The 18,918-nt window shown below is 41.8% G+C and overlaps 1 protein-coding gene across 5 annotated transcripts in view; it reads left to right on the top strand.

The window, feature by feature from the left end:
• LOC137939166 (uncharacterized) overlaps window positions 1-18,918 on the top strand; it is an 85,587-nt gene that overhangs the window by 9,549 nt on the left and 57,120 nt on the right. For all 5 annotated transcript variants that reach the window (XM_068784379.1, XM_068784381.1, XM_068784382.1 and 2 more), the window contains 2 exons: window positions 1,303-1,435; window positions 16,613-16,764. In XM_068784379.1, the coding sequence (XP_068640480.1) occupies window positions 1,303-1,435; window positions 16,613-16,764 (285 nt within the window). The remainder of the gene's footprint in view (window positions 1-1,302; window positions 1,436-16,612; window positions 16,765-18,918) is intronic.

Genomic DNA, 18,918 nt, shown 5'->3' with positions numbered 1-18,918 from the left:
AAAATTGATGATCTCTGCCCTCTCCGCATTCATTCAATCAAATGAGATTCAATGCCAAGTTCAGGTCTCAAGATAGAGTCATTGAAACTATCTCAAGCAATACTGCTACTTGGCTTTACTCTCGAAAAACCTTCACCCCCTTCTCGAGATCTTCCATAAGAAATAATTAGAGGTGTCTTGCCTAGCTCCACACTTCTTTGAAGCCCCCAGTTATTTCTGAGTGCACCCTACCGCCTACTGATGTCCTTAAGTTGATCTTTGATGGATCTTCTTTTGGTAACCTTGGCTTAGCGGGTTTTGGCGGTGTGATTCATGATTCTCTTGGGATCCAGATCGTCTCCTTCTCGTGCCCTCTCGGTATTGCGGACTCCACGATGGCCGAGCTTCGAAGCCCACTTAATGGGCTCTGTGTTTTCGGCGATCATTGCTCCGGGCCCATCCTGAATTAGGGAGACTCCAAGGTAGTGATTGGTTGGTGTGAGAATTCCTCTGCGCCTCCGTGGCACCATTGGGACGCCTTTTTTGAAATTATCGATATTGCCAATTTATTTGACTGTTTTTGGTCTCTCATTCCGAGATCAGCAAATTCTGTGGCTGATGTGTTAGCCAAGCAAGGAGCCTCCTTGCAATCTCTTGTTGTTTGGAGTTAGTTCCTCCTTTTGTTTTCTTAATAAAATCACATTTCATTAAAAAAAAAGAGTGCTCAATGTGTACTTTTTTTTCTTTCTTTCTCGTTCCTGTATACTGATGCTCTTGATCACATTTCTTTGTCAAGAGAGCACAATGTGTATGTTTTCTGTTTTTTGTTTTCTCGTTGGACTGTAGACTGATTGTCTTGTCCTTCATTTATAATTGAAGGAGATTCCAAGAAACTAGTTTCTTGACCTTGGAAGAGGGAAGACTTGCTGTGATGGATGGACCCCATCCTTGTGAGGGTTTTTTTAAGATGCTCTGTTTTTATAAATCTGCCGAAGTTGCTTTCGGATTCCTGCATGTCCCTGTTTTTACTAAAGTTGTCTTATACTAATGCAAAAAATTAAAAAGCATAAGGAAGCCAGTGCGTTTCTGGTGATTCATGATTCTACAGTCATACTTTCATGTCCTTCTGAATGCAATTTGTATAGCATTGGCATTTCAGAAGTGTACATGTTTGAAGGAAGATATTTTACTTATTAATATTCATATTTCCCATTGTTTTTTGTTAATTTAATTTTCAGGAATAAGTAGCTAGTGTAATTGTTGATCAATTGTTAGGTTACCGAATTTTCTTGTTGATTTCTGATTTTGAAATATGCTGTTTAGGAGCGTGAAGAAAGGCGCCGAAAATTAAAAAGAGAACACCCAGATGATGGGCCAAGGCGGACACCACAACCGCCTAAGATTGATTGGATGACTCAAAATAAGAAATTTTATGACAAAAGCAAGCTACCTCCTGGTAAAGTCTACAAATTTCTAGCCGGTTGTTACCCTAGATTTGTGCTTAGTATACCTATATTCTAGGGTATTTTTGTATATAGGTCCATGAGTTTCTGTAGATACTTACGAAATGAGCTTTACAAAGAGTTACACACGTTTTTTTGTGATTCTGTTTTTTGCAAACTGGTTGGATGATGTAAACAACAAACTATATCTTGAACTTTTTGGTATCCTACCTTCTTCCCTGAATGTGCAAAAGACTGGGCTCTCTCTCTCTCCCTCTCCCTCTCTGAACACTGAGAAAGAGGATTTATTAGACAGCATGAAACCTAACAATAAGTCTGACACTATATACAATTAGAAAATAAAAAACAACAGAAAAGAAAATAGATAACTAATCTAAAAGCAAAGCACTGTGCTGAACAAGGTGTTGTTGGAAGGCATCAGCCCTAGCTTTAAGACTCAGCATTGCTATTATGTGATGGTAAGCTGCACAGAAATATCTTCAGCTTCGTCAAGGAAATGGAAGAAATGACTTTTAAGGAGTTGTGTACATTGTCCATTTACACTGCTTTCAAAGAAATGGAGGAAATGGTCAAGCGGGCAGGTGTTTTGTTCGGTCCAACTGATGATGGTAGAGGGTCTCTTTCCATGAGGGAAAAGTCCGAACTGTGGTGAATGTAGACTTTCAAGCCTTGAAGGAGGGCTGTCACCTTCATTGTTTATCAAAGAAGAAAAAAAGACGGTTGTCAATTCTGCCTTTGTGGAATCACAATGACAAAATAGGTCAGAGTAGACCAGATGGATGTATCCTCTCATGACTTGGATGACACCACTATTCTCATCAGGGTCAGAGTTTCCTTTAGAGTAGTAGTTGAAATTCTACTTGAGTCATTACTGCAAGGAAGGGCCCTACTCAGTGGGGGAGTTATCAGAGTAAGATACAACAGATCTCCAATTATCCTTTCCATTCTTCAAGCTTACGAGAAAAAAATGGTGGTGTCACTGAAAATATTTATTTAGAATTTCACTTTGGGGCTAAGATGAGGGGGCCTTGCTCTTAGCTCAAATTTTTTTAACCATTGTTGTTGAGAATGTAGCTAGTGAAAAACCAGTTTGAGTATTTGTCTTTTTTTTTTTTTAAAGAAAGTGTGTGAATATTCAATAAATCAGAGAGAGAAATACAACCTATTGGGGGTGGACTGACCTCTAGGGGTGGCATCAAACCGAGCCGATTCGCGAGCGGCTCGAGCTCGGCTCGGTTCGATTTGATTTACCTAGATCTCGAACCGAGTTCGAGATCCAGGTAAGGCTCATTAAGTTAACGAGTTGAGCTCGACCGAACCATGGTTCAGTTTGAAAGCTCGTGAGCCGACTCGTTAACTTAACGAGGGCTCGGGATTCGGAGAGTCGGGAGGCGGGACTCAGGGAGTCGGGAGCAAGAGCGCTGCGGGAGAGGTCGACTTCAGTCTTCTCTCTCCCATTTCGTCTCTGAACAACAGCTCTCAATCTCTGAACTTTTTTCTCTGCGAAATCCCTCTCTCATGGCAACGTCTTTGCTTCTTTCAACGGAACCTGTGGGCCCTACCGACCCTTTCTCCGAGCCTAACAGACTTTTCCTTGCCTTTCCTCTTCCCTTTGCCAACCCTTACCTCATCCGCCTCTGCTGAAACATTTTCGCTGCTTCCGTGGATAAGAATATTCCGACGGATCTTCTCCACCGTCTTCTCCGATTTAACCCGCTTCAACAAAAAATTGAACATGGGAACCATGTTACCCCGACACATCCGACACAACGATTCGGCCGATGGTACTACATTGTTAATATATTGACCCTGCGACCGGTACCCCATTTCCTTCTGCAACCATTCCAGTATAGCCTCAGGCTGCGGGACGGAGCTTGCCGAAGAATGCATTGTAAACAACTTGACCACCCAGAAGGAAAGGAGACACCGGTGAAACTCACTGCAGGAATTCTACTAGATGGTCTATCCTTAGTGGAGCCCGGATCCAGAGGACTAGACCGGATTATTTTGCCGCTCCAAACATCAGAGATAGGGCTTAGGATAAATGACGAGTTTTACTGTGGGGACCATGATTATCGCCTTCGAATCAGATGAGCGGGAAGGACAGCAGAATAGTGTTGAATCCGTTTATTGTCTATCCTTCCAATCACTTCGCTGTTTTGAACAGTGGCATTGTTCTGTATGAACAGCCGTTCGAGCCAACGGAGAATGCAAGGAATGTAATGAAATGAAATTGCTTCCAAATGCCCCCACTAAACGAAGTGGCGAACTAATCCGATAGAGCCGTCCGGGTGGAATGTCCCCCGGTGTAAGACAAAAGAAACAATTTCTTAAAACTCGCGTTGTAAATCATTTGCAGCTGCTGTGGAGTCTTTATTTGTAATCGTATAATTACAGGAATTTTGAATATAAAATTGGAATGCCCCTCATCCGAAGTTCTTACTTGCCCAACAATCGTTGATAGGACCTCCGAGTTATTTCTCTGCTTCTTTGCACTTTTCATTTCATGGTTTTGATAGAGGATAATATCTTACCTCCTTTCATCTTAAATATAGAGACAGTGAAGTTCCTCCCCATCTGGTGAAATTTCATTTTCTGAACTTTTCAACACGACGTAATATTTCTATATACTTCGATAGTTCGATGTGTGTATATTTTTTATCGGTTACGACTTCGTGATTAAAATCTAGCCAAAGTTAGTTCTAACTGTTAATGAGAGAGAATTAAGGAAATAGTTGAGGAATAATTACACTATTTTAATTTTTTATTTAATAACATTTATTCTTCAACAAGGTAATTTAATTAAAACTTTAGATAAAATTCTTTATTATAGTTTTATTATTTTAATATAGGGAGCATTTTCCTCCTCTCACTTCCAATAAAAAATTAAATAAATAAAGAGTGTTGGGCAAGTAAGAGCTTCCTGCCTGATGTCAATGGTGCATTGGTTATTCGGGGTGATGTGTATTGAACTATTCCTAGTTGTGTTTTTCTGATGCTCTGCATCTTCTTTTGCGTTACAATAATTTTATATACAATTTATTTGACATGTATTTTTTGGAAAATTTTAAATGTATGTTGGAGCTCGGGCTCGAACTCGATTAAAATTATTGGGCTCGAGCTAGGCTACAATTTTAGGCTCAAGGCTAGGCTCGGCTCGAGCTCGGATTTGAAATATTTAAATCAAGCTCGGCTCGAACATAGGTAGGTTTGGGCTCGGCTCGGCTCGGCTCTGCTCTGCTCAGCTCGATGCCACCCCTACTGATCTCCACAACAAGGTGTTGGAGGGAAGATCCCCGTTTGGCGTGTACGTCTGCCAAATGATTGGCAGATTTTGGGGTGTGTCCATGTACAATTTAGACAAGAAATTATGTTAAAAATTTTGAAATAAATGTCTTAACGTCTCCAAGGAGGGTGGATTCCTTTTGCACACCAATCGATGACAACCTTAGAATCCCTTCAATGATGAGGGGCTCAACGAGATGGTCTTGGAAGACGATGAGCCCTTGAAGCAATCCGTTAAGTTATGTGGTAGTAGAATCAGAGATCCCCAAAGGCCCCGCAAAAGTGTAGAGAAGATGGTTGTTATCATCATGTGTATTTCCTTCGAATCCAGTTGGACTTGGGCAGCCAATGGCACTACCATCAAAGTTCAGCTTGTAGTGTCTAGGTGGGGGGGGGGGGGGGGGGGGTGGGATGATCAGCCTCCAATTACCTCTAAAGTTAGTATTCCTGAGATGAGTAAATTCCTTCCGTGTCAATAACCAAGTAGAGACTTGACCAATAATGTTATCAACAATTACTTCAATTGGGGAGGCTTTGAATTGAAATTTTCGATTGTTCCTTTCTTTCCAGAGGGCCCAAGGGATGTGGCCCACACATTTGGAGATTAACTTTTTTCCAAGTTTTGGGAGACTGAGTGTTTGTGATGGAAAGGATCATTGAAGGTAAATTTTGGGGCACACTGTATATAATTCCAATTTTGTTTAGAAGGTTAGACCAAACTGTTTGTGCCAAGTGACAATGGAGGAGGACATGGTTGCAGTTTTTTGGTTTTTTTTGACAAAAAGGGCAGGAAGGGTCCTATACGGGGGTGCCCCGTCTGATGAGGGAATCAGATGTGGGTATTTTACCTCTGCAAGCACACTACATAAAGAATTTCACGTAGGACAGGGCAAGCAAGGACCAGGCAATCGCCGCAATGTTATGCGGTTGGGAGGGGTCGGGGCTGCAAAGAAAGTTGTCGGCAAAAACCGTAGAAAATATTCCTTTTGGGCACGGGGTCCAAATGAGGGCATCCAACATATGCTCATGGATTTTGACTTTGGAGAGGCAAGTGAAAAGATTAGGTCAGAAGAGCTTTTGAGTCTATGAGGGCTTCCGAAGGTTAATATTCCAACTACTATGTTCAGACCATAAGTCTGAGATAGAAGCGTTTTTATCTCTGCCCAATAAGGAGATAGGACCAAAACTAATGTCAAGGATTTTGTTCCCTAGCCATAAATCGTGTAGAATTTTGTGGAACGGCCATTACCCGGGTAGCATTTGATTGCCTTGTTAAAAGCAGGGAGCAAGAGCAAAATTTTCCTCCAAACAGGCGACATGCGGTACCGACGACCCCCTTCAGTCCACCAACTGTTCGATTTATTTGCTTTGGCGGCTACAAACGCTCTCCAAATCAAATTTGGAGATGAATTAAATTTCCAAATTCATTTTAGAAGGTAAGCTGAGTTGGTGGATGCGATATCATGGATTCTGAGACCACCAAGACGTGAGGGTTGACATACATCATCCCATTACTAAGTGATATTTTTTTTCTCCATCGGGTCCACCTCACAATTTTTTTTTTTTTTTGAGACTTTCTAGCCGGTTTTTAATTACTGTAGGGCAGTGGAATAGAGAGAGAAAGTTACTCGGTATTCCATGAAGGCATGATTTGATGAGAGTGAGCTTACCAGCCTTTGCAGAAATTTTCCCCTCCAGGTGGCCAAACGCCCTTCCGTACGCTCAATAACTGGATGCCAGTTGTTTTTGGACGACAAGTTAGGTGTCAGTGGGAGACCCAAATAAGTGATTGGAAGATTTGTTTTTTTTTTTCTTTTTTGAAAATGATGTATATATTAACAGAGAGAAAAATACAGAAATCAAGGGAGCAAATCCCTAACAATAAGAGATTGGAAGGTTGTTCCCTGCTTGGCAAGCACATTAGCTGCCAAATTTGCGGATCTCGGAATGTGATACCAAATTCAAGAAAATTGAGAGGCAATATTGAGAATCTCCAGGAAGGTGTCTCAATGCCGCCATGATGGGGCAGATGCATGATATCACCATCCAATAACCACCTTCGAGTCACCTTCAATGTGAAGAGGGCCTCCAAGCAGTTAGCCATTGAGTGCAGGATATGATTGTCCACTTTGAAGCCAGAGATGGAGGATTTTGATCAGCTCACTTTTTGCCCAGATTAGAGTTCAAACAGGTTCAGAAGTGCTTTTATGTGCGCAATTTGGTCCATTGTGCACCGAAAAGGATAGTGTCATCAGCATATTGCAGGAGGGAAATATCTTGCTCAGGATCAGAAGCCATAGCACAGAGCCAGCCAAAACCTTTGACGCAGTGAACCATGGATGCCAGGTATCCCGCAATCAGAGTAAAGAGGAAGGGAGATAGTGGGTCTCCTTGGCGGATTCCCCTTGTACCTTTGAAATACCAGCATGCTTTGCCATTAACATGGAGTGAGAAGGATGCGTTTGTAATACAACTTCTCATTCAGAACCGCTAGCGGGTGCCAAATCCCATTTGGCCGAATATATGATCAAGGAGCTTCCATTTGACTCGATCAAACGCCTTCTCATGGGCTGCCATTGCAGAATCAAGGATATTTTGACCTCTGATGAAAGCGCTTTGCGAAGGGTTGATTATTTAAGGGAGGGTGAAATGGAGGCGGTTAGCAAGAATACGTGCAATGATTTGATAGGAGCTGGTGGTGTGGCTAATAGGTCTGAAATCTTGGGGTTGGACTGAGTTTGTTTTTTTCAGGATTAAGGCGATAAAGGAGTGTCGATGGCTTTGTGAGTGGTACTACACTGATGGAAGTTATTTGCAAATGCATGAACATCATTCCAGATGATATCCCATAGTTTATTGTAGAATTCCCATTGAAACCGTCAGGGCCAAGGGCTCGGTCTTTGGGCATACCGAGTGCAGCAAGGTCAATTTCTTCTGTACTGAAGGGGCACTCCAGGTGGTTAGTGTCCTCGGAGGTGATACGGCAGAAATGGAGTTGGTGAAGGATTGGTCAGTTGGAAGACTTCTCAGTGTAGAGATCTTAAAAATACTTGACAAGAGTGTGAGAAATGGAGAGGCTATCCATTATCACCTGATTTCCACAGTAGAGGGAGGTGATACGGTTAGCTCTCTGTCTAGCTGAGGCGATTGGATGAAAAATTTTGGTATTTCCATCCCCTTCGGTCAACCAGCGGAATCTGGACCCTGCTTCCAATGAATTGTTTCATTACGCAGTAAAGCAAAGAGATCACTATCTAAATGCTTTTGAAGAGTAAGTTCTAGGATAAAGAGAGATCTTTGATCCGTTGTGAACAAATTCTTTTCGGTGAGCAGCAGTAGCACTACAGGTGATGGACCAAGTGCAAACTTTGAATTTTAGGGCTTTCAGCTTTAATGGAAACAACTAGCCTGGGTTTGGGTGATGAGGCATTTCTTGCCACTAGGAGGTGAGGTTGATGGCAAAGTTTTTTTCATGAAGCCATGAGTTTTTGAAACGAAACGGGGATCGACCCCAAGCCGAGGGTGAGTGTTGATTTGAATCAGCTAATGATTAAAGCAGGTTCGGTTGAGAACTTGACCCGAGGTGTTGCCATAGAGCTGAAGCCATTCTGGATTGGCAAGGAATCTATCAAGCTTCGACAAAATCGGGGGAGACTGACTGTTTGACCAAGTATATTCTTTCCCGAATAGAGGTATCTCTGAGAGTTCAAGGCTACTAATGAGGTCAGAAAAGGCACACATGGTGGGTTTTTTTTTCTGGAGTGTGGGGGTTTTTTTGAGCAAAGATGGGTGACATTAAAATCTCTAGCAAGGAGCTAGGGTGAGTCCTAGAGTTGGACGATAAGAAGGACTTCCTCCCAAAATCGAGAACGGTCATGATAATGAGTTGGACCGTAAATCCCAATGAGGGCCCATGGGCATCCCAAAGACAGATTGCATATGACACCATTCTCTTTGGTGAAGGAACAATGAATGAAATATCTCATATTAAAGCCTTGTTTAACTTATTTGAACTCTCATCTGGACAAAATCCAAGCTGGACAAAATCCTCCATTATTGGCTTCAACATTGATCCTAATGTGTGCTGAACTCTATGGCTTGTTATCTGGGATGCAAAATTGCTACACCTCCCTGTACCTATCTAGGCCTCCCCTTGTCATCTACTCTGCCTTCCGAAAGCTCTTGGCATCCTGTTATTGAACTTCTGGAGGGCCGTCTGGCTTCCTGGAGAGGAAGATTTCTCTCCAAAGCATGTAAGCTTGTCCTTATTAAGTCTTGCCTGTATCCCATCTTATTTCCTGTCATTATATTGATGTCCTACTTCTGTACGGAAAAGAATTGAACTACTCAAAAGGAGATTTCTATAGGGAGGACCGAACGGTGAAAGGAAGTATAGTCTTGTGAAATGGCTTGAGGTATGCAAACCTAAACTCTTTGGAGGTCTTGGGATCCGTGATACTGCTACCACTAATTCGGCCTTGCTTCTTAAATGGATTTGGAAATTTAATTTTTATCCTGATCTGATTTGGAGGACTTTAGTTGCTGCTAAAGCAAATAAATTATTTGGTTGGTGGACTGAGGGTGGGAGACGTAAAAGGCTTTCCCCTGTGTGGAAAAAAATTGTAATTTTGTTACCTGATTTCAAAAAGACTATCAAATGCTACATTGGTACGAGAAATCTGACAAAATTTTGGTCAGACTGGTGGACGGGCCCTTGCAGTATCAACATCAGCCATAGTTTGATCTCAAACTTGGCCATAAATATGGAAGCCACTATCTCAAACCAGTGGACCGATTCTGGTGGATGGAACTTAAATCGTTAGAGAGCACTTTTGGACTCAGAGGCTCCAGTGACGTCTAACCTCATTGCTTGTCTATCCTTGGTAAGCCCCCAAAATGTGCCTGATACTCTAATACGGACACCTTGCACCCAAGGTACTTTTTTCACTTCCTCTGCTTATAATTTCTTGAGCTGCCCCAACCCCCGACAAACCAATCATCCTGCAGCCATCGCATGGACCTTGCTTGCCCCTCTTCGTGCAAATTTTTTTATCTGGAGCGCATGTCGGAATAAAATCCTCTTGTCCGATTCTTTAATCCGACGAGGAATCCTTGTCTAGGACCCCTTATGCCCCTTCTACCAAACTTCTCCAGAAACAGCCACCTATGTCCTCTTACATTGCAATTTTGCCCACATTGTCTGGTCTAGCCTCCTCAACAAAATCGGTTTCCAATATTGCCCTTCTCAAAATCTTACATCTACAATCCTCTCAATTACCAATGATAGCCTCCCAAAACTCGGGAAATTATTTATATCTTGCTATGTTGGTCATACCATTTGGGCATTATGGAAAGAAAGAAACAACTGAAAATTCAATTTAAAATCTATCCCTATCGATATACTGATAGAAAATATTGTTGGCCAAGTTTCCAAGTGGATCCTTTTGCGTAAGGAATTCCGAAATCTAAATGGCTCCAACCTTCATGGGAACTGGCGGTTGATAACTGGCATGTCTTATCCTTCTCGTCCCCTGATTATGGAAATTTGGTCTCCCCCTCTGATAGGCTACTACAAATTGAATTTTAACGGAAGAGCTTAAGGATGCCCAGGCCTTGCGGGTTTTGGTGGAGTTATCCATGACGATAATGGTATTCTTCTTTTCTCTTTCGTTGGGCCAATTGGAATCTCAGAATCAACCACTACTGAGCTCTCCGGTTACTTAATGGGTTGCAGATCTTCAATTGCCATCTAGTGGGGCCTCTCTGCATTGAAGGCGATTCTAAAATTGTTATCAACTGGTGTGCAAAGTTAGCTCCTCCATGGCGACATTGGGATATGTTTTTTGATATATGTAATTTAATCTCTTCTAAACTGTAATTGAAAGCACACTCCTAGGTTAGCTAATCATTTAGCTGACACTCAGGCTAAATTAGGTGTTTCACTCCAATACCTTGTTGTGGAGGAAGGCCCTTTTTAGCTAGGTATTGTATTATTTACTTTTTTAATAGCTTATACACCGCCCCCGATCGCACTTGCCCCCTTTGTGGTGTGTGTGATGAGACAGTCCAGCATGTTCTCTTACATTGCGACTTTTCATGGCAAGTCTGGATGAAGATATTTCAGAAGATTGGTCTTCAAATGGGGCTACATCAAGACCTTTTTGGCACTTTGAGATGGTTATGGGGATACACCTTCCTAAGCTGGGCAAGATAATTCTCTTGGCATGCCTTGCGCATGTCCCATGGTGTATATGGCTAGAGCGAAACAATCGGAGATTCAACTCCAAGGCTAGCAACCCGGATAATGTAGCTTCTCAAGCAGAGGGCCTTATCTCGAGCTGGCTACATTCTAAGGAGTTTGCTTTTCTATCGGGCGTCTCCCTCCGAGAAAATTGGGGTTTGATAGCGCACATGGCGGGTCCCGTAGGAATCCAGTTATGGCCGCCTGGTATCCTCCCCCTACGACTGCATCAAACTCAATTTTGATGGCAGTGCTTTAGGCTGTTTTGGGCCGGCTGGAGCTGATGGTGTTTTCAGAGACGGTACTGGAGACCCTATTCTATCCTATGCAGCGCCGGTGGGTATTGCTGATTCAAATACTGTTGAAGTGAGTGCTCTTCTGTTCGGCCTCCAAATCTTTAAAGAGCGGCTCCATGGCAAACTGATTATTGAAGGCGATTCAAAGACTGTCATTAGCTGGTGTTCAAAAGAAAGCTCCCCTCCTTGGCGCCATTGCCCAATCACTGATTGTATTGCTGACATTGTGTCATCCATTCATTGTAATTGGAACCTCGTTCCTAGATTTGCCAATTCTTTGGCTGATAAATTGGCAAAATTCGGAACCTCCCAGCAATCTCTCATTGTTTGGGAAGGCTTCCCCTTGTGTAATCTGCTCGTTTGAGCTCTCTTAATAAAATTCAGCATCATTTAAAAAAAAACAAAAACAAAATAGCTTATACATCTTCATTAAAAAAAAAAGGTACCTGCAACAAACAAAAATTTAAGCAAATGAGGGAAAGTTTTTGTTTTTGTGATCGATTGTCTACAATACCTTCAGGTGTAGAAATAATGACTTGGTGGATGAACTGAGCTTCAAGGATAGTGCATATTCGTACTTGAATGATTCATATCGCATGTTGAGCTTTCCTTACCAGACTACAGGTGGTTGAGTTTAGTGTTAGGAATTAGACGCCCTAATTCCAAACTAACGAGAACAATAATAGTAATCGCGGAAGAAGAAAAAAGCAAACACGAAAAACACAACAAGATTTATACAGTTTGCCTCAAGGTGAGACTACGTCCTGTCTTTCACCACTGTAGTAATCCACTATGAAGATGAAAAATAGTTTACAAGAGAGATCGCACACACTTACAGGTGTTGTTGTTCTCTAACCTCTCTCGGTTGCAACTGATGCTCCTCGGATGATTATAAAACCCTAATAGGGCGCCCCAAATATAAAGAGAAAATTAGGGCAAACACGATACAAGAGTGAAATTCCAAAACTGCTTTTCATGAAACAACAGTCAATATATCATGGACCGGGCAGGGGCTTCGCCCCCACACCCCCACTCCCCCAGGAGGGGGGCTTCCCTCCCCCCTTCCAAGCCCCGCGGCGACCTTAGTGCAAAGGTCGATCCACGTACTGACTCAGCGTAGGGCGTTGATTAGGCTCTACAACTTAACATTTTGGACTTTAATGATTAATATCGCATGTTAAACTTTCCTTACTAGAATACAGGTTCTTGAGTTTAGGACTCCTGGACTCCTAGCTGTGGTGCTGCACCCAAGTCTATTTGTCTTCTATTTTTATGGCCTAACTCCATTTTATTCAAACGTACTAAATAAGATTTTTTTTTTTGTGTGGAAAATATGGATAAAACAATTTCCTATTCTTTGCACCTTAACAATTTGTGGGTTCCATACTGGAAGTGGAGTCTCTTGCCATTTGCTCTGTTGTGGTAGATACTTCTTTTAATAGCATTATTTTCTTCATCAGTTTGTAGATTATTGGCCTTTTTGTTGCTTCAAATTTACCTCTTTCTGTGCTTAGTAAGAAAATGAAGAAGAAGAAGAAGACGAAGAAGAAGAACAACAAATTTTCTTACAGACAGTGTTGCGAAGTTGCGCTACCTGTTCTCGTGGCAAATATGGACTCGAATTCTCCATCGCATTGGCATTACTTTTTGTATGCTTGAACATTTATCGGATGTGGGTATGTTTCTCTTGCACCTTCCCATACCCAAGTTGGGGTGTATGATTGCGTTGGCTTGCCTTGGGTACATCCCATGGCGGATTTGGCAGGAGAGAAACAATAGACATTTCAACTCTAAACTTCTCTCTATTGGGGCCATCACAAAAATGATTGTGGGTCAGATCTCAGCTTGACTTCACACCAAGAAGGATTTCCGCTTTGTTAGTGGCTCCTCTTTGTGGACAACCTGGCGATGTATTGCACAGATGCGGGGAAGCCAACGGCCTCCTGAATGCATTCCGTGGTCCCCCCCCCCCCCCCCAATGGAGTTTTCAAGCTGAATTTTGATGGTAACGCTCGGGGTTGTCAGGTACTTGCCGGCTTTGGGGGAGTTATCAGGGATGCCCTGGGTAACATCCTCTTCTCATATGCAGGGCCAATGGGAATTTCTGATTCCATTGCTGCAGAGCTCTGGGCCTTATATCATGGTTTAACCACTTTCAAAGATCATCTCCATGACCCCTTCATTGTTGAAGGAGACTCCAGTGTTATTATTCATTGGAGCTCCTCCCCCCTCCCCCCCTTGTGGAGACTCTGACCCTTTTATCATTGTGTTTTGGACATTGTGGCCAACATTTGTTGTACATGGTCTCATATTCCTTGTGCCGCCAATTCCTTGGCAGACGGGCTTGCTAAACATGGGACCTCCCTTCCCGCAATGGTTGTAACTGGAGGCCCTCTTAGTTTGTAATTTTCTTCTTCTTTTTTAATACGTTACCACTTTTATCAAAAAAAAAAAAAAAAAGTTGCGCTACCTTCTGCTTCACATTGTTGTGCAACTTGATAATGTTGTTTAATTGTGGTTTATGTGCTTCATTGTTTTCTTGTGCTTGCTGGGCTTTGAGGGGCCTGTTGTAGAGGCTTTGGCCTTCTTTCCTTAGTAAGAACAAAGAAAATGCTTAGCTCGTGCATTTACTATTGGATGGGAAGTTCAGTATTTTTTAGAATTTGTAAGAGTTCTTGGTAAGAGGACTTCGGTGGAACTGAACATTCATAAGATGTGAAGATCAAACTTGAGGTGTCTACTTTCTTTTGTACTTCCTTTCCTCTGTTCTCTTTTAAGGAAAGTAATTTTTATGTCATGCCAAGCTTCTGGATCAGGTGTAACTTCATGTGACATAACAAGCAGATAGTAATATAATTCTTGTTACTCTAATATGGGCTTTTGAATCAGACAAGGAGACCCCCTCTCCCCCTTGCTCTTCAACGGGGTAGCAAAATATCTATCTTCCTTGATCTACTTGGCCAAGAACATGGGATGGCTCCTCCCCACGACAGATTGCACAACCTTTGATATTCCGATTCGCTAGTTTGCGGATGATACTATTTGCTCCGGGGTTGGTACTATGGATTAGATCAGAATATTGCGTGCCGTGGGGGGATTATTTGAATTGGCTTCTGATTAGAACATAAACTGGGGAAAAACCACTTTTCTTGGCTATCACATTGATCCAGTTGGGCTGAGGGATATGGGGGACTACCTAGGATGCTCTGTGGGAAATATGCCAGCTACATTTCTTGGGTTCCCACTTTTTGATTCTCGGCCTTCGACGTCACTATGGTCCCCCCTCATTGAGAAATTTGAAAAGAGGCTAGCCACTTGGGAGGGGTAAACTCTTATCAACAGCGAGGCGTCTCACTCTCCTTAAGTCTTGTCTGGTTGGGCTGCCAAATTATCTGTTATCATTCATGCACTGTCCGGCCTCCGTTTGCTCCAAAATTGATGCCATACGTCGACAATTTCTATGGAGAGGTTCAGAAGACACCTTCAGATACCATTTGGTTTGTTGGAAGGATATTTGCATGCCTCATAATAGAGGAGAATTGGGCATCCGACCTACAAGAGAAATGAACAAAACTCTTAAGCTCAAATGGATTTGGAATTTCAGCAACATGCATAACAGTTTATGGAGGAATATGGTGAAATTCTACCTTCAGTTTTCGGGTGCCTGGTGGAGAGAGGGTGGCGCCGCTCGCCTCCTATCCCCAATATGGAAATCAATTTTCAAGCTCCTTCCAGTATTCAGAGATGCTACCTCGTTTCACACGGGCAATGGAAGGACCCTTCTCTTCTAGTCGGACGAATGCTGTGGCCCTTGATCCCTCTCGGCGGACTTCTCGGGGCTGCCTAGGGTGGCAAGCGACCCCTTTTGCTCTGTGGCTAATTCATGGAATGATCACTTGTGGAGTCTCCCGTTCAGCGGGGGATTAAATGATGAGGAATCGTTGGCTTTTTGCTCTCCTTACCAAACTCAGCAGTACTATTATCCGGGAGCACTTAGATGATGAGTTGATTTGGAAGCCCAGTAATAATGGCCGATTCATTGTCACTTCGGCTTACTCTCATATTAGAAAGCAAGACTACAGTATTCATGAGCACAAGGCGAATCTGGTTTGGAAACTCTCGGCGCCAAACAACATCAAAATTTTCGTGTCATTAGCCATTAGAGAACAAATTCTTACTTCAGACAACCTTCATAGAAGAGGCTTCACCGCCCCCGATCTTTCTTGTTGCCTTTGCGGTGAGTGCGAAGAGACATTCCAGCATGTCCTACTTACACTATTGATTTTCGTGACAAGTTTGGATGAAGATTTTTTAGAAAATTGGGCTCTAAGTGGGGCTACATCAGGACCTCTTTGGCTCCCTTGAGATGGTTCGAGGATTCTCCTTCTTTGGCTAGGCAAGTTAATACTTTCGGCCTGTCTTGCACATGTTCCATAGTGCATTTGGCTCGAGCGGAACAACCGGAGATTCAACTCCAAAGCTAGCACCTCGGAAAACACTGCTTCTCATGCCGTTGGCCTTATCTCAAACTGGCTTCATACAAGGAAGGATTTTACCACTCTATCGGGGATTTCCCTTCGGGAAAATTGGAATTTGATGTCTCATATGTTAGGCCCCAGCAGAATTCCGAGAATGGCTATTGGATCCCCCCCGCCCTTGCGACTGCATTAGGCTGAATTTTGATGGTAGTGCTATTGGATATCCTGGGCCGGCTGGAGCAGGTGGTGTGTTCAGAGGTCACAACGGAGACCCTATTCTTTCTTATGTTGGTCTGGTGGGCATTGCCGATTTTAATACTGCTGAAGTTAGTGCTCTGCTGTTCGGCTTCTAAATCTTCAGGGATCATCTCCATGGCAAGTTAATCATTGAAGGCGACTTGAAGATGATTATTAGTTGGTTTTCCAAAGACAACTTCCCCCCTTGGCGCCACTGGCCCATCATTGATAGTATTGCTGACATTGTATCTTCTACTCATGGTAATTGGAATCTCATTTCTAAATCACCCAATTCTTTGCTTGATAAATTGGCAAAATTTGGAACTTCCCAGCAATCTCTCGTTGTTTGGGAAGACTTCCCTCCTTTGTAAATTGCTCTTTTGAGCTTTTGTCCTAATAAAAATCAGCATCATTTCAAAAATAAAATAAAATCTGGGCTTTTATCTTCTATTTTTGTATATTTTTATTGTCAGACTGGGATATTATTATTTTCAGACTTGTATATTTTCAGGTCTCTGTTTTCTGTTTTGGATTAATTATTTATCTTTTGTTTCTCTATACTAAATTTTTATTTCATTGCTGTTGCCATTAGTCCTCATCTTTTTAATAATTATTTGTTCTTTCATACTTCAGGTTGGTTGGATTGCCCAAAGTTTGGACAGAACATTGGTCATATTATCCCTTCCAAAGTTCCTCTAGGCGAGTCCTTTAATGAATTTGTTGAGCCTGGGAAGAGGTACTCTTTGAAGCAAGTGATTCATCGGCAGAGGGTACTGGGAAGGGACGTAAGTGTATACATTAGGTCAAAGAAGTTTTTTCTCTTTTTAAATGCAACTGATATTCTTTCTAGCTTTTCTATTTTCTATTTTCCCAAAGTTTTTTTGTCCATTTATTTGAAAAAAAATTTGTGCCTAATATTGAAAGAAAAGAAAGTCTGTCCCTAGTCCAATTCCTTGGCTGATGGCTTGCTTAATGGGCCAACCCCAATCCTGAGAAGGAAAAGAAAGAAAATGATTTAGCTTTGCCTCATGCTTGACCTTTTTGTGACTGTTCAACAATTCTGTGCCTACTCCAGAATGGATCAGGAAGTGTTGTGCAGTGGGAAATAGGCACTTCTTCTATCAGCCATATGCAAATTGCTGGTCAATTTTAAAAAAAACTATTTATGCTTCCAATATTTTTAAATTGTTCCTATAAAAATCAAGATTTGGGTGAAGGAAGAAGAGAAAATTGAGAGAAAAAGGAGAAGGGAGAAGAGGAACTCTTTGAAGAGCTTGAATGGCTTCATTGGGAACTGTGCACGAATACCCAAACTCCTTAAATAAGTGTTTTGATTTATAAATTACAAAAAATGCCCCTATACACTTTATGAACCTTAATCTCCTTATACACATCCTATGTATATGAAAATTTAACCACTGATATAATTTAACATGCGAAATAAGATTACATTAAGAAAATTAACCATTAATGTGGCAAAATGACCTAAATACCCTTGATGGGTAAAATTTCCAAAATACTCTTGGATGTATTTTCTAACACTCCCCCTCAAGTTGGAGCGTATATATGTAGGAGTTCCAGCTTGTTGCAGAATGATATAAATTCTCGCTTGCCAAGGGTCTTGGTAAGGAGTTCCACACCGAACAAATGAAGTTACTACCTCCTTTTTCATAACTGCATCTCAAATGAAGTGGCAATCCACTTCAGTATGTTTAGTCCTCTCATAGAAAACTGGGTTGATTGCAATAGAAATCACAATTTGATTATCACAAAACATGCTCATCGGCTCATCCTGGTTGAAATCCAATTCTCGTGAGACAGACCTAACCTACATCAACTCACTCATTATATGGGCCATCGCCCTGTATTAAGCTTCAGCACTAGATCGGGCTACAACATTTTGCTTTTTATTTCTCCAACAAACCAAATTTTCTCCTAGGAGGACACAATATCTAAAGGTTGATTTTCTGTCCAATCTGGACCCCGCATAGTCTACATCGGAGAAAATCTTTATCTTCATATGATAGTTAGGTCTAAAGAAAAGACCTTTTCCTGGAGCTCCTTTCAAATACCTAAAAATTCTTTGTGCAGCTTCTAAGTGTACTTTTTGAGGATGTTCTATAAACTGGCTCCCTAAACACTTACTGCAAAATAAATGTCAGGTCTAGTAACTATTGCATAAATTAACTTTCCCACTAACCTCCAATACTGTGTTCTATCATTTAATTCATCACTCTGCTCATCATGGTGATCATGTCCCACTTCTGTTGGGGGTATCAGTTGGCTTGGCTCCCAACAAATCATACTCTTGAAGCATATCTGTGAAATACTTACATTGTGTCATCACAACGCCTTGTTTACTTTTCGCCATTTCAAACGAGACTTGGTGTCCTCTAGGATGAGCCGAAAAGGTTTCAAACACATCAATACCAAATGTTTGAGTATACCCCTCCGCAACCAACTGAGCTTTATATTGTTTAATAGAACCATTTGTATTATACTTGATAGTATAAACCCAACAACAACCATCAATTTTGGCCCTAGATGGTATATCACATAGGTGCCAAGTGTCTTGATCTATCAACACATCCATTTCAACAATCATAGTTTGCTTTCAATGAAGAGACGAGAAAACCTCTTGCATTGAAGAAGGGATAGTGCAGGAAGAAATGGATAGAGCAAAATTTGTATAGTAATCAGATGAGGAACAAAAAGACACAAATTGAGATAATGAATATTGTCTACCTTTACTTTTCTTGACACCCTTCCTGAGTGCAATAGGAAGATGTAGATCATTACCTCCAAGATCTTGAGACAAAGTAGAGTCATGGTCCGGTGAAAGAGTTGGTGGTGATACTTCTTTTTGGCGTTTATATACCTATTATGGTTTTTGAACAGTCACAGCTTATGATAGTCCAATGGGCTCATCAATTGGTACA

Source organism: Aristolochia californica, unplaced genomic scaffold (genome assembly GCF_029961685.1).
Source record: "Aristolochia californica isolate CCGP_79_NKW_82.1479 unplaced genomic scaffold, dmAriCali1.0.hap1 SCAF_8, whole genome shotgun sequence".
In the NCBI taxonomy this organism is placed as follows: Eukaryota; Viridiplantae; Streptophyta; class Magnoliopsida; order Piperales; family Aristolochiaceae; genus Aristolochia; species Aristolochia californica.
This window is presented reverse-complemented; position numbering and strand designations above follow the sequence as displayed.